General features: G+C 36.6%; 1 protein-coding gene across 3 annotated transcripts in view; it reads left to right on the top strand.

The window, feature by feature from the left end:
- The window catches only part of LOC127455704 (FERM domain-containing protein 5), a 152401-nt gene that overhangs the window by 123715 nt on the left and 14728 nt on the right, over positions 1 to 13958 (top strand). For 2 of the 3 annotated variants that reach the window (XM_051723765.1, XM_051723766.1), the window contains exons 3-10: positions 1814 to 1856; positions 2215 to 2293; positions 6536 to 6633; positions 7831 to 7954; positions 9500 to 9587; positions 9822 to 9910; positions 11657 to 11720; positions 11880 to 11971. In XM_051723765.1, coding sequence (XP_051579725.1) covers positions 1814 to 1856; positions 2215 to 2293; positions 6536 to 6633; positions 7831 to 7954; positions 9500 to 9587; positions 9822 to 9910; positions 11657 to 11720; positions 11880 to 11971 — 677 coding nt within the window. Of the gene's footprint in view, positions 1 to 1813; positions 1857 to 2214; positions 2294 to 6535; positions 6634 to 7830; positions 7955 to 9499; positions 9588 to 9650; positions 9693 to 9821; positions 9911 to 11656; positions 11721 to 11879; positions 11972 to 13958 lie in introns of those variants that run through there. The other variant, XM_051723767.1, reaches the window with a different exon arrangement.

Genomic DNA, 13958 nt, shown 5'->3' on the forward strand with positions numbered 1-13958 from the left:
TCCCTACTCCCTTCAAAGACAATTACTCTCCACTGTGAGAGCTTCAGATGGCTGAAAGGTGATAATGGTCAGTCAGAACTCACTTTTTATGTTATTGAAAATTCTGTTTGGAACGACCCTACAGCATGGATTGTGCTCCCTTTGAAGTGCACTGCGAAGGCATGATCAGCGCCAGTTAACACAGCCAAATGCGCTGAACAGTTGTATGTGGAGGATCTGTTCTTGTTCTAGAAAGGATTTGATTGGACAAGGTTTCTCAACCTCTATGTGGCATCATGGATGTTCCTGAGTCTTTTTAGCCAGAAGAGAGAGACTGCAGAATTTAAATGCTCATATCTTCTGATAATTAATTTAGTCAGTCTTTAGATAGAAGTACACTAGCATATAGATGACCTTAAAGCTGATAGATATGGACTAAAAGCAGCAAAACTTCAATTTTGATTTCACTGGGTCTTTAATGTATTACTGTTAATAGTAACATTTATAGAAGATAGATTCAAGTTCATTAAAACTTCACATTGTAGATCGTGGGATATTTCAGAGAATAATAACTCCCCGTGTGTACTTTTAATAACATACAGTACCTCTACACTGGTGACGGTAAGATTTCAGATGAATGTACCTGCATGCTCTCCCGTCGAGAACTTACTTGATTGTCGGTGTGGATGATAGAGGGAGACCGGTGGATCAACACTGCTTGTTGTCACGTTGTACTACAACACACTATCACGGTTTATGCAGTAAACATAATGTTCATCTTTAGAGAAACGCTCCATGATTACAATGACCCCCGCAGTGAAGGTGTTGCTTACAGGACATGACATGCTGCACATAGGCAGCAATGCACCCTCTTGTTGTGGATGACTGTATAGATAGTCTTTTCTCTGCTGGCATGATTACCAAATGCATTTGGGCTTAAAATTTATTAATCGTCGATTGATAAGCTTAATAAAGGGAAATATTGGCAAAAGCTTTCAGCTCAACCTGAAAATGAATCCATTTAAAGAGCCTAGTGCTATTTCTAGATATTAGCCTACTGGTGCTAAAGCCTGAATATATTTCTTTCTCAAATCCAATGGCTCAGCTTGGCTGATTTGGCTAATCTGTGACTACACACAATAGCAGTGATGGAATCTCAACACGGTGTGGAAGATGTGCTAATGTTTAGCTCCAGAGAAGAGAGAAAGAGATTAAATGATTAATATATCCACCCTTCCCCCCAGTTCACACTGATATTGAATTATCTGTATTTCTACCCACACTGACCACCTGCTCCTGTGTAATAATGTGTTAGATAAAAAAAAAAGATGTAATATGTGTGTGTACATGAGCTCTGTCAATATGCATATCTGTTTGTGTGAGTCAGGTTTTACCTACACTGGGGGGACCAGCCAATGGTCCTCATGAGGGAAACTGCTTAAAGGGATAGTTCACCTAAAAATGAAAATTCTGTCATCATTTACTCACCCTAATGTTGTTCCAAATCAGTAGGACTTTTTGTTTTCGTTTTCATTTTTAGGAGAACTATTCCTTTTAATAAACATACTAAATGTCTTAATGACATTTGTATGACGAATGGCTTATGTTCCTCATTTCGCTATGGATATAAGCATCTGCTACATGAATAAATGTAAATGTAATGAAAATCTAAAAATGCAAAAAGGTTTCTGTGAAGATTAGGGATATGGGTGTGGTTAAAGAATAGAAAATATAATTAGCTCAGTATTAAAGCCATATAAGTCAAATGGAAATCCCCATCAAAAGCGTGTGTGTGTGTGTATGTGCTCTAAAACTCTCTACTTTGTTGTTTTAGCACTGGCTGGAGGTTACCAAGTCAATTTCTAAGCAGATGAAATGTAAGTATCATCCATCCGATCTTATTTATAGTGTGCTAGTTGCCGTAATGGAGCAATTGCAGACATCATCACTATGATTACTGTAATGAAGCATGCTTTATTGAAAACAAAAGGGCTTCAAGGTTATTCTGCATGTACAGATGGTGTCATCTTAAATAGTAACAGTCACTTGATGAAGCTGTTTGTAGTTCTGATATGTAGTTGTTCAGGAAACCTTTGCATGTGTTAAAGTGGCTGACCCGTGAAAAGGGTGATGTGACTTAATTTTGAAACTGCTATATGACTCTGTTTCTGATGTTGCATAAGCTAACTCTTAATCTGACGTTTTAGTTATGACATGTTGATTTTCTCCACACAGCACAACCTCCGTTCACCATGTGTCTGCGGGTGAAGTTCTACCCACCAGATCCTGCTGCTCTAAAGGAGGAGATCACCAGGTATGAACTGACACAGTGAAAGATTCTGCTTTTGCGTTCAGTACTTCAGTCATATGATGGAATGACACCTGGCAGGCTCAGTTTCTGGCTTAAAGGGTTAGTTCACCCAAAAATAAAAATGTTCCTCATCATTTACTCACCCTCATGCCATCCCAGATATGTATGACTTACTTTCTTCCTTTTTTACTAGAAATATCCACTTTCACTTTGTTCACTTTCAAGTGAAAGTGAAAGTGGAGATTGATTGTAAAAAAAAAAAAAAAAAAAAAGGACTTAAATATTGATCTGTTTCTCAGCCACACCTATCATATCACTTCTAAAGAAATGGATTTAACCACTAGAGTCTTATGGATTACTTTTATGCTGCCTTTGTGATTTTTGGAGATTGAAAGTTCTGGCCACCATTCACTTGCATTGTATGGTCCTACAGAGATGAGATATTCTTTTAAAAATCTTCGTTTATGTTTAGCAGAAGAAAGTAAATCATATACATCTGGAATGGCATGAGCAGGTCGTCGGACATTGTAACTCTTGCACCCCCCTTCTTTAGGCCAAATATGCCATAGAAAAAAGTTTGCCATTGTTGTAAAACTACAGATTGCACTGACTAAGAAGAGAATGTATCCTTAATGATGGTGAAGCCTCTTATAGACTGTGCCTTTAAAATTAAACAAACTGAGTGCTCTAACACCAGTATGTAGTGGTATTGAAAGCAGTATCCTGTTTTTTTTATTTTTTTTTCTTCAGAGCTTAAACATTACACAGTATGTGAGCCCTGCTATGTAACTTCCTGTGATTGCTCACCAAAATAGAAAAGAACACTCTTGTATGTGAGTGCCTTAGCCATTCTCTCTCTCTCTCTCTCTCTTTCTCTTTCGTCCTCTTGCTGTTCTCTCAAAATTTAAAGAGATTCAAAGCTGTTTCTCTTTCTTACTTTGCCTCACTGCTAAGGGAAGATGTATGGTCAGTGACTGGTAACAGATTCCTTCAAATGATACATGATTAGCCTCTAGCTAGTAAAGTCTTGGCTGGCATTATAGTGCATTTCTCTGCTTCTTTCATCCTCTCATGCAGTTTGCAATGAGGTCACCCAGAAACTCACACACCCCGACCTGAAAAGAGATCTTAAATGCCCCAGTGATACAGTGTGCATCTGATATCCTGATGAGGGGCTACTTTAATGACAGTGTGTGCATGTGTGTGTAGTGTTTGGGTAAGATGCACAAGAGGTTTAACAGCCACTCGCAGTGTGTAGTTCAGGTAAAGATTGATGTGTGGAGTAGGAGAGTGTTTACTGTGAAAAGAAATGCTTGCAGGGTACAGAAAGTATAAATAACAGTGAAATGAGAGAAGAGAGAGACATGAAACGAGTCAAGTTGTGCAAGTTAATCTCTTTTATATTCACAAAGATGTTAGTAAATTGCTCCAGGAAGAAAAAAAACGTTGATTATTATTACTACCATAAGGATTTTCTCGCAGCTATGTTGTCATGTTTACAGAAAAAGAATGAAAAAATGCTACAGTGAAAAACTGTTAATTGGTTAACTTATCATTGTTTTTTTTTAAGACAATGCTTGTACTTTTAAGGTAAACTATTTATAAAATTACAGTGAAAAACAATAGCGTAATTGGACATTTGATTATATTGAATATTTATGTTTCTTATTTTTTAAATCTGTGTGTATATATTGGGGTGTTTTATGTTACATTTTATGTTGTTTATTGCGTTATATTGCACTGTCTATATATATTTATTAGTCATTGCTTTTGGAACGGTGGAATAAATTTAAGGCGTTGTATGTTGTTGTTGGATTATCCACGCCCCCTTTTTCCAAAACCCAACACTCCAAAGAAACCAAATTAGCTTTATTGAGACCGACACCAAGTAGAAGCAGTTGTCAAAAACAACAGCAGCATAATAGTGCCCTCAACTGACAACTGTAATGAACAACATGGCATAAAAATGGCTTTAAGCCTCAATACTTCGCTGCAGCTACAATACTATAAGAACGTGCAAAATTAATGTCAGGCAGAAAGCATCAGAGACCGCGGCCTGAGGACACATTTTTGTTTGCTGTTTACAGAGTCTAGTGCTGTCATAGAGACCAGTGAGATTTCTCACAACACTTATTTCATTAATATCTTTCAGGGAGTAGAGGTTTTTTTTTTTTTTTTTTTTGCATGAAAAATAGCTTACAGCAACTTTAAGTCATCATGTGGTCATGGTGCTATTAAATAGTATATTTAAAATTGCAAAGCAGATGTTTGTACAGTATTGCCAGTTTGTTGGTTGGAATATTAACAAAATATTAACAAATATACAAGCAACACAATTACATCCTGTACTGCCCAAAACATGGTCAGTGTATTTTTACGATTAATTTCTGGCAACCACAGCTGCCAGTATTTTAATCATAAATTTAACAGGATTTTTTTTTACAGTGTTTTATTTCTCATTGTTTATTTAGCCTAAGAGCTGTTAGTTTATAACTAAAATCTAACAATATTGTTGTAAAATTATGGTTTCCTTACAGTTTTGGGATTGCCTGTCTCTTCTATTTAATTATATGGTTTTTTTGGCAGTAGTGCTTATTGGATGATGACCAGGGTTCTATGACCCCGAGCCCGGGTCACTGTAGGAACATACTGTACAGTAAAAATGTAAATGCACTACTAACCATATCAAAGATGCTCCCTTTTAACAACAGTTTATTTTACCCTCATCATACTGAGATAAACAACATATTACGTATTGTGTGTATTATTAATATTTATTGCTTTTTTCTGTCTTTGTTGGAAAATAACTTAGAAGTGTATATTCTACAGAGCAAAAACAAGGATCTCACCCCATTGCATTGGCATTTAGTTCTTCCTATATTTGGTGTGTCCTTCACCAGAACCAAATGTCACTTAGTTACAAGTAGGAAGTGGTTCCATAAAAGGCAGGTTAGAGATATAGAAGGAAAGCGATTTGTAGGCCAGAAATTGACCGGTGGCTACAGAAATGGCCATTTAGCAGGTGTCACCTAGAGAGAATTCAGGGAACATAATTGCATTTTTAGCTCCTATGGCCTCTTAAGTGAAGAGCTATTAGCTCTAGCTGGGCTGGCCTACTTTGTGAAGTTAAAGACAAGCATGCCACTCTTTACTCATGGGACATCTGTTGCACTGAAGGTGAGAGGAGCCAACCAGCAGTTTTGATGCATTGCTAAGAGTCCAGATTGATTTATGAATAGCAAAATGTGAGAATGGTGGTGTAGGCCTTACAAGGAAGCTCCTATCTTTACATTAACATTTTTAACAACTTGATAAGTTCAAAAATAAGGTCAGTATGAGTTAATTTTTTTTGTTTAATTTTATTGAGCTGTACTTACTGTAAAACAAATATTTCCAAATAAAAACAAAAAACAAAGAATTTTTAATGAAGCGTTAGTTGCTGACATTTTATAAAAGCAGTAAAGCCACTCAAGTCTGTGCATTACAGTGATTTTACAATGGTAACGATCACCACTGACCATTCAACATTTGTGTTCTTAGGTATGACATTTGAAACATACCCCTTACTTGTAGTAAATTCACTGTAATGCAAAGCCTCTCATGGCTTATTGCTTTAATATATAGTACGCTAATTTAATATGACATTTAACTGCACAAAGTCAATGCCAAAAATGTTATCTTATTTTTATGATGTTTTTTCCCTCAGCATTCAGTGTTTAAATATATTTTGATTTTACTCTTTTCTTCCCATAATAATTTAATTATCTATAAAATGCATTATTTAAAAAGTAGCATCTGTCCTTGTAACATTATAGCACTGTGAAACAGATGCTAACCCCAAAGAGGCAGAAGTTTGTGTGTGCTACAGTTTTTGAGTATTGAGGACTTTCTTCTCCCAATTTAGAGACACCGCATCCTTTCCCAAAACAACATTCTTGTTTTCAATTCAGAAGAATCTTTGCTCTGAAAACAGAATGCATTTTAACCAAATCAAAAACAAATATTCCGAATTTTGGAGATTGTAAAATCCACATAATTTTTTGCTGTTTTCTTCCTACCATGACAGTGTAGTGTTTCATGTTGCACATTCATGTCCCTCATTAAAGACAAATGGTGGAATATTTAGCCTTGTAAATGATTTTCCCATTAACCATATTCAAATACTAATGTGGAGGATAAAGGCATAAATGAAGTCTTTTCTCTCTCTTTTTGACTTGATGTTCTTACATCATGTATTGGTTGCAGGTACCTCGTCTTCCTGCAGATCAAGAGAGATCTGTACCACGGTCGTCTCCTTTGCAAAACCTCTGATGCGGCCATGTTGGCGGCTTACATCTTACAAGGTAAAGCAGAACGAGCAAGTGGACTGTGGAACACACACACACACACACACACACCAGATCAATGATTGCATAATAAAAAAGTTGCAAAGCTTCTGTTTCTGTGACCTTCAAGAGATCATATAGTTAATATACTGTGCTTCTAAAACAAAGTTTTTCTTTGTACAATTTAATAAAGCTGGGAAGCAGCAGTATGGGTATTCTGCTTGTATATGTGATGGTATGTACTGATATGTTAAAGAATGTGTGTTGTATTGTTATAATTTTTTTGTTGGAGTGGATAATGTATTGTTAGGTTTAATTGTTTCAGCTGGCTTGAATATCTGAAAAATAACAAAAAAGATTCAGTTTGGCTCACATTCACGTTTCTTTGCCAGCATTACTTTCTAGCCCAAAAATGTCAGATTTTAATTGGCTGCCCCACATAATTAAAACAAATATTTTATATGTCACAAAGTAGTGTCTTGGCCATTTGCTCATAGAAGTCTGTAGAGATTTGTGAAGTTCAGTCACTTGAAAAAGGGAAAGTTCAGGCTTTGAGGGTGAGATGCACACTAATGTTCTTTGACAGGCTGATCAGGGGCATGTTTTGGAAGATGCTGTTGAATTAAAGATGTTCTGTTCCATCACCTTACTGCGCAGAGCAGTGGTCTGGGAGGCCTATGGTTACCAAGAGCAGAAGCAAATGGCTTACAAAAAAAGAAGCTATCACTAGTTTAAAAGACACTTACATGCTAAATTACAAAACATATCCTGTCTGCAAAAATCAATAAAAAAAATAAAATAAAAAACAGCCAATGAACATGGCTCCCAACACTTTATCTCACAGATCAGCATAATAATTAAAGGGATAGTTCACCCAAAAATGAATATTCTGTCATCATTTACTCACTATCCCATCTTTTTTCCATATAATGAATGTAAATGATTACTGAGGCAAACATTCTGCCTAACATCTCCTTTTGTGTTCTGTGAAAGAAAGTAAGTCGCATGCATTTGAACAACATGATTCATTCATTTTTGGGTGAACTGTCCCTTTAAGACAACACATAGTTTGCCCATACGTTTACAAAAACTCATCTGAAATGAGCGTAAATGTAGCATGATGAAAGATTGATTTTTGTGACTGCTTTATTGCTAAGATTGGAAAACTATGAATGGATACATGATGAAAGATTGATTTTTGTGTCTACTTTGCAGCTGAGATAGGAGACTATGACCCAGGAAAGCATCCAGAGGGCTACAGCTCCAAGTTCCAGTTCTTCCCCAAGCACTCAGAGAAGCTGGAGCGAAATATTGCAGAGATTCACAAGACAGAGTTAATGTATGTGTACACTTTTTCCCATTTTTTTTTTTTTTTTTTTTTTTTTTTTAATGGATGTTTTTGGGAATCATGAAAATGCTCTTTAGAATCTTTTTTTTCCCCCTCTCTTTCTCTCCTTTCTCTGTTATTCCCTTTTTTCTTACATTTTATTTTCAAAACACTTTCTATTAAGTGGTATGTCTCTGGTAGTTCTGAATGTCAAAGACAGATTTTTAATGATAAAATGTGACATTTTTATTAAGGGTCCTTTCAGTGTTTTCCAGCCCTAGTTGACATATTTCAGATTTAAACAGGAAGTTTGGCTATTTACTTAGCATTTTTTGTCAGTTTTCCTAGAAAAGAAAGATGCTAGCATATAGATGGCTCCAACACTAACAAATGGACTGAAAGCTATAAAATCCAATTTTTATTTCATTAGGGTCTTTAAAGGAAAATTCTGGGTTCAATAGAAGTTAAGCTCAATCGACAGCATTTGTGTCATAATATTGGTTACAACCTTTTCTTAAAAAAAAAAAAAGAAGCACAAATTGAGGTTACAGTGAGGCACTTACAATGGAAGTGAATGGGGTCAATTTTTGGAGGGTTTAAAAGCAGAAATGTGAGGCTTATAATTTTATTAAAGTGCAAAAATGTCAATATATTATAGATGTTTCACTATTGACTGATTTCTTAGAAGGTTTTTAACAGCGTGTAATACGTGTAAGTTTTTCTTTGTCTGCTGCTGTAATATACAGTAGTTCTAATATAGAGTAATTAGTCACATGCCATTTACAGGACAAGTAATTGGCTCAAAAATATATTAATGTAAAAGAGTGCCCATGAGGAAATATGGCACCATCTAGGTTGCATACTTAAGAGGGTTGTATGCACTAGCCGAGCAACTGCCTTTGAAATGAATGGGGATACAAACGGATATATCTCCAGGTATATTAGACCTACTGTACTTGGCACAAACCTCTAATGATTAACCAATCTGGAGTATGATTGCTGCACACACTGTTTGCAATGCTGCCCTCTGGTGGTTTGACTGTTCTATGACGAGAGCAGCCCTATTAATCTTGTTATGGAACTATCTTCAGTAATGTAGAGCGAAGCAGGCAGTTTAGATCTTACAAAATGTTCCAGTAAGTCAGTCCTGTAATCTGAGAGCCATCACTTTTTCTCAATGAAAAGGGTGGCTTTTCTTCTCTGATTTGTGTCGAAATACCAGGCAGCCAGTCTTGTTAGGGTTACACGTCCCTTTCTTTATAATAGCCAGAAGGTCACAGCCATGAACCATAATTTGCATCTGGCAGGGGGAGCGACATTCTCATTCTAGAGAACAAAGCTCCATTTTCCCAGAGAATGACTGACGGAAGAGATGAAAGCCTGTAAATTTTAAAAGTGTATATCTGCTAAATGTCAAGATTTACACTAGCATATAGAGGGCCTAAAAACTAACAGACATTGACTGAAAGCCACAAAACTGCCATTCACTTTAAGACTCATTTCTTGCTGATTGTTTCACCACTGAATGACATAGATTGTGTTTTTGGTGTTTTGCAGAGGTCAGACTCCAGAAACAGCAGAACTGAAGTTCCTGCAGAAAGCACAAATGCTTGAAACATACGGTGTGGATCCTCATCCGTGCAAGGTTTGATGGCGCTATCTAACCCATGTATAGCTTGGATCCAGAAGCTATTGTCAGTAGTTTCCACAGTACATAAGCCCCAAACTACCTGCCTTTTAGATGCTGAACGTAAGGGAAAGTACGTTTATCATAAGCCTGACAATAACCGTGTGAAAGCTGTGCTGTTGTGCTCACTGGATAGTCTTCCTACTGAGAAGTGAAGCTGACGTGGTTCTCTACTATCACTTTTTATAACAGGATGTTTCTGGGAACCCAGCTTTCCTTGCCTTCACTCCGTTCGGTTTTGTTGTACTTCAAGGGAACAAGAGAGTCCATTTCCTCAAATGGTGAGTGACTAATACTTGCCTTTTTTCCCCACTGAACTTCTTTTGACATCTTAGGGGCTGAGTAAACACAGACACATGCGTTGTGAGACTGAAAATGAGTCATTCTCGCCTAGAGACGGGCTCTGAGTATACAAGCCACAGCTGGTTTTATTATATTGTATTATATGTTCCCGGCCATCTGCAACTGTCTGGGCCCGTTACAGCAGACAGGTGTCCAATTATCCTTCAGTAGCTCTCCATCCAGAGGACATGTTGAAAGTCAGCTGGCCACAACAAGCCTGTGCAGACTGTCCATACAAAGAGTGTTGAACCGTTGTGCTGTCTGTCGTTTATCTCACTATCTCTGGGTTTTGTTGTATCTGTATTGCACATATACTTCACAATTAAAGCAGAATTGTTATAAGGACAATTCTTCAATTAAGGGATTGAAAAAAAAAAATTTGTTCTAAAGGATAAATTACTACTTTTATTAATTAAAAATGTATTATTGTGTTTCTTTTATTCATTTTCATAAACTCATTTTTAAGATTGTTAAAATCTGACTAATTCACCAAAAACTGAAAAATGTCATTACCATCATACATACACAACATCAAAATCCACACCATCATAAATTGTAGGAAAAATCTACTTGAAAGTTGATCAAGGCCACGATCAGATCCTTATTCCTGAACATGATAAACATTTAAAAATCTTCTCTGTCTCTATTTGCAAGAAAAAACAACAGAGCTCTATTGTCTCTCATGCTATTGCAGGGTTGTTGCACAGTTTAAAAAAAAAAATAAAAAATGTACTTTAAGGCTTTTTAATACCTGAAACAATAAAATTAGTTGATTTTTGGTAGTTGTCAGTGTTGTTAAGAATATAAACGCACTTACTGATTGTGAAGCGCTCTAAAACTGCTGACAGCTCTGAATCATGAGCCACCAGCATGCTGGAGTATGAGTTAGAACAATGCCAACTTTTGTGGTTTCATAATCACACTAGAACCATACCGTGATTTCGATTTTATTTTAATTAATTGTGCAGCCCTGAATCTACATTAATTGTCTCCTGTCTTTCTGTCCCCAAATTTTAAGACCACTGAAAATGATAATTGAGATTTGTTGTATACCATTTAAGATGTTTAAAACTTTTTATGGACTTTAATTTAAAAAATGTGAATATAAAGGGATAGATCAAATGAAAATTGCCTCATCATTTTCTCACCCTCATGCCATCCCAGATGTATGACTTTCTTTCTTCTGCTGAACACAAATGAAGATTTATAGAAACATATCTCAGATCTGTAGGTTCATACAATGCAATTGAATGGTGGCTAGACCTTTGAAGCTCCAAAAAGCACAAAAAGGCAGCATAAAAGTAATCCATATGACTGTAGTGGTTAAATCCATGTCTTCAGAAGCTAAATGATAGGTGTGGGTGAGAAACAGATCAATATTTCAGTCCTTTTTTTACTCTAAATCTCCACTAAACAGGCACCACATGTGACTTTCAGATGTAAAAGGGAAAGTGAAAGTGGAGATTTAGAGTAAAAAAGGAATTAATGATATTTTATATATATATATATATATTGTCTGCAGAAGAAAGAAAGTCATACACATCCAGGATGGCATGAGGGTGAGTAAATGATGGGAAAATATTCATTTTATATTTGCTGTGTTTGTCTAATAATTGTAGTTTTGTAAAATATTCATGAACACAATGCCTCTTTTTGTTGTTCTATAAATCCTCCTCCTTGTACAGGAACGAGGTGACCAAACTGAAGTTTGAGGGAAAGACATTCCATATATATGCAAATCAGAAGGAGGTGAGAGCATTAATTATGCAACTCAAAAAAGAGTTGAATGGAATTACTAATTGCTAAAGTCTTCTATGATAACGAATACACAATCTGAGTACATTTAATAATATTTTTTAATGACAGTGCTGTATCAGTGCACTTTTAATGACTATCTTTTATGCTCAGGACAAAAAGATCATCTTGACATACTTTGCACCAACACCAGAGGCCTGCAAGCACCTTTGGAAATGCGGTGTTGAAAATCAAGCCTTCTACAAGTGAGTTTCAAGGTGTCTTTTACTTACTTTCGAGGCATATTTGCTTGATTAGAAAAGTGAGATGCTTCATTTTTATTTTATTTTTGTGAATTTTAGCCTTTTATATAGAGGACAATACAGGATAAAAGGAAAGTGGGAAAGAGAGAGGGGAACAGAATTGTGCCGGACCCGGACATGACCCAGGCCGGCTTTGAGCCCAGGTTCCCATGAGCCAACAGCTCTTATACTGTATATACTGTATGTTGTGAGCAAGTGAGTTACCTTCTTTGCAACAACTCTGACTTGAGATGCTTCTGACAATAAACAAGTTCTAGCAATAGTGTGTCCCTTTTTTAGGTCTTCCAAATTGCCAGCACTGTCATTTCCTCTCCCCAAGGTGTGATATTTAAGACTGCTAAGTAAGCTAATTTGCAACTAATAATGCAACTACTGGTCTCGGCACTTGTGTCTAGATACCGTCATTGGGTTGTAACCGCACAGGGGGTCACCTAATGGAAGAGCCACGTGTCCAGAATGACCTTTAGTGAGTGAGCAATGTGACACATGAGGTTGAGCATTCTTCCTGCTCATCCAGAGGGACGCCCATGCCCATTTCAGTCACGGCTGATTGAACGTGTCCTTGCCCACTCCATGGGAAGTGTTCACAGCAGCACAAGACGGACTGCAGTGGTACGGATGAGCAGGCCAGGTTTCTAAAAAGAGAGGCCAGTTTCACAACACTGTGGAGTCACCACTGATATTCGTCTTCATCGGTTTGTGATGAATGATTTTGGCTGACCAAGGTGACACCTTTGGAACGAGAGTCTGTTTCAGCACTCATTCTGAAGTGTGGGAAAGCTTATTTAAAGTGAATAGGATAGTGTAATCACTGAATTGGCAAAGTGCTCACAGCTGTATGAAGACTGAATCTACATTGCATTCCAAGTCCAACTGAATTCATTCCTCTGAAGTAAAGAGCAATTTGTAGTCATAGTTAAATTTCCCCAGAGAAGTGGAATTTGTGGCAGTTGAAGCCAGATGATAATTGAAAAGTGGGTTTTATGTTGCACAAAGGCTGTATTTGGGAAAAGGAGATTCCACACTTGGTGATGAAAAGCCTGAGCAAAACATTCTCCAGAGGCTGACTGAGCAAAAACACTTAAGCTCTGCCTGCGGTTTCATTACAAGGTTTAGACAAAGAGTGTACAAGCTTTAGAAACAAAACTTCTTTTAGCAGAATATCATTAGGGGTAGGTTAAAATCACGGTTTGAGTAATTTATCACAATAACAGTATACTGTATATAGACATACAGTAGTTATATTTGCTGGAAATTAAAATGGCTATATACAGTATATTAAATAATCGCATGATAAATCCTTTTTTGTAAAATCCATTGAATTAAATACTTAATCACTGAGATGAAGTACCTTTTATTTATAATTGCAAATACAGAATAAAGTGGGGACAAAGTATTTTGATACTTTAAGGGATAGTTCACCCAAAAAAGAAAGTTCTCATCATTTTCTCACTCCCAGTTGTGTATGACTTTCTTTCTTCTGCTGAACACAAACTAAGATTTTTAGAAGAATATTTCAGCTTTGTAGGTCCTCACAATGCAAGTGAATGGTGGCCAGAACTTTGAAGGTCCAAAAAGCATATAAAGGCAGCATAAAAGTAATCCAAATCATTCAAATGGTTAAATCCATATCTTTAGAAGTGATAATGATAGGTGTGGGTGAGAAACAGAGCAATATTTCAGTCCTTTTTTACTATTAATCTCCACTTTCATATTCTTCTTCTTTTGTTTTGGGCGATTCACATTCTTCATGCGTTTTGCCCCTACAGGGCAGGGAGGAGAATTTATAGTAAAAAAGGAATTAAATATTGATCTATTTCTCACCCACACCTATCATATCGCTTCTGAAGATATAGATTAAACCACTGGAGTCGTATGATTACTTTCATGCTGCCTATATATGCTTTTTGGGCCTTAAGGGCCCTATTTT

Source organism: Myxocyprinus asiaticus, chromosome 18 (genome assembly GCF_019703515.2).
Source record: "Myxocyprinus asiaticus isolate MX2 ecotype Aquarium Trade chromosome 18, UBuf_Myxa_2, whole genome shotgun sequence".
In the NCBI taxonomy this organism is placed as follows: Eukaryota; Metazoa; Chordata; class Actinopteri; order Cypriniformes; family Catostomidae; genus Myxocyprinus; species Myxocyprinus asiaticus.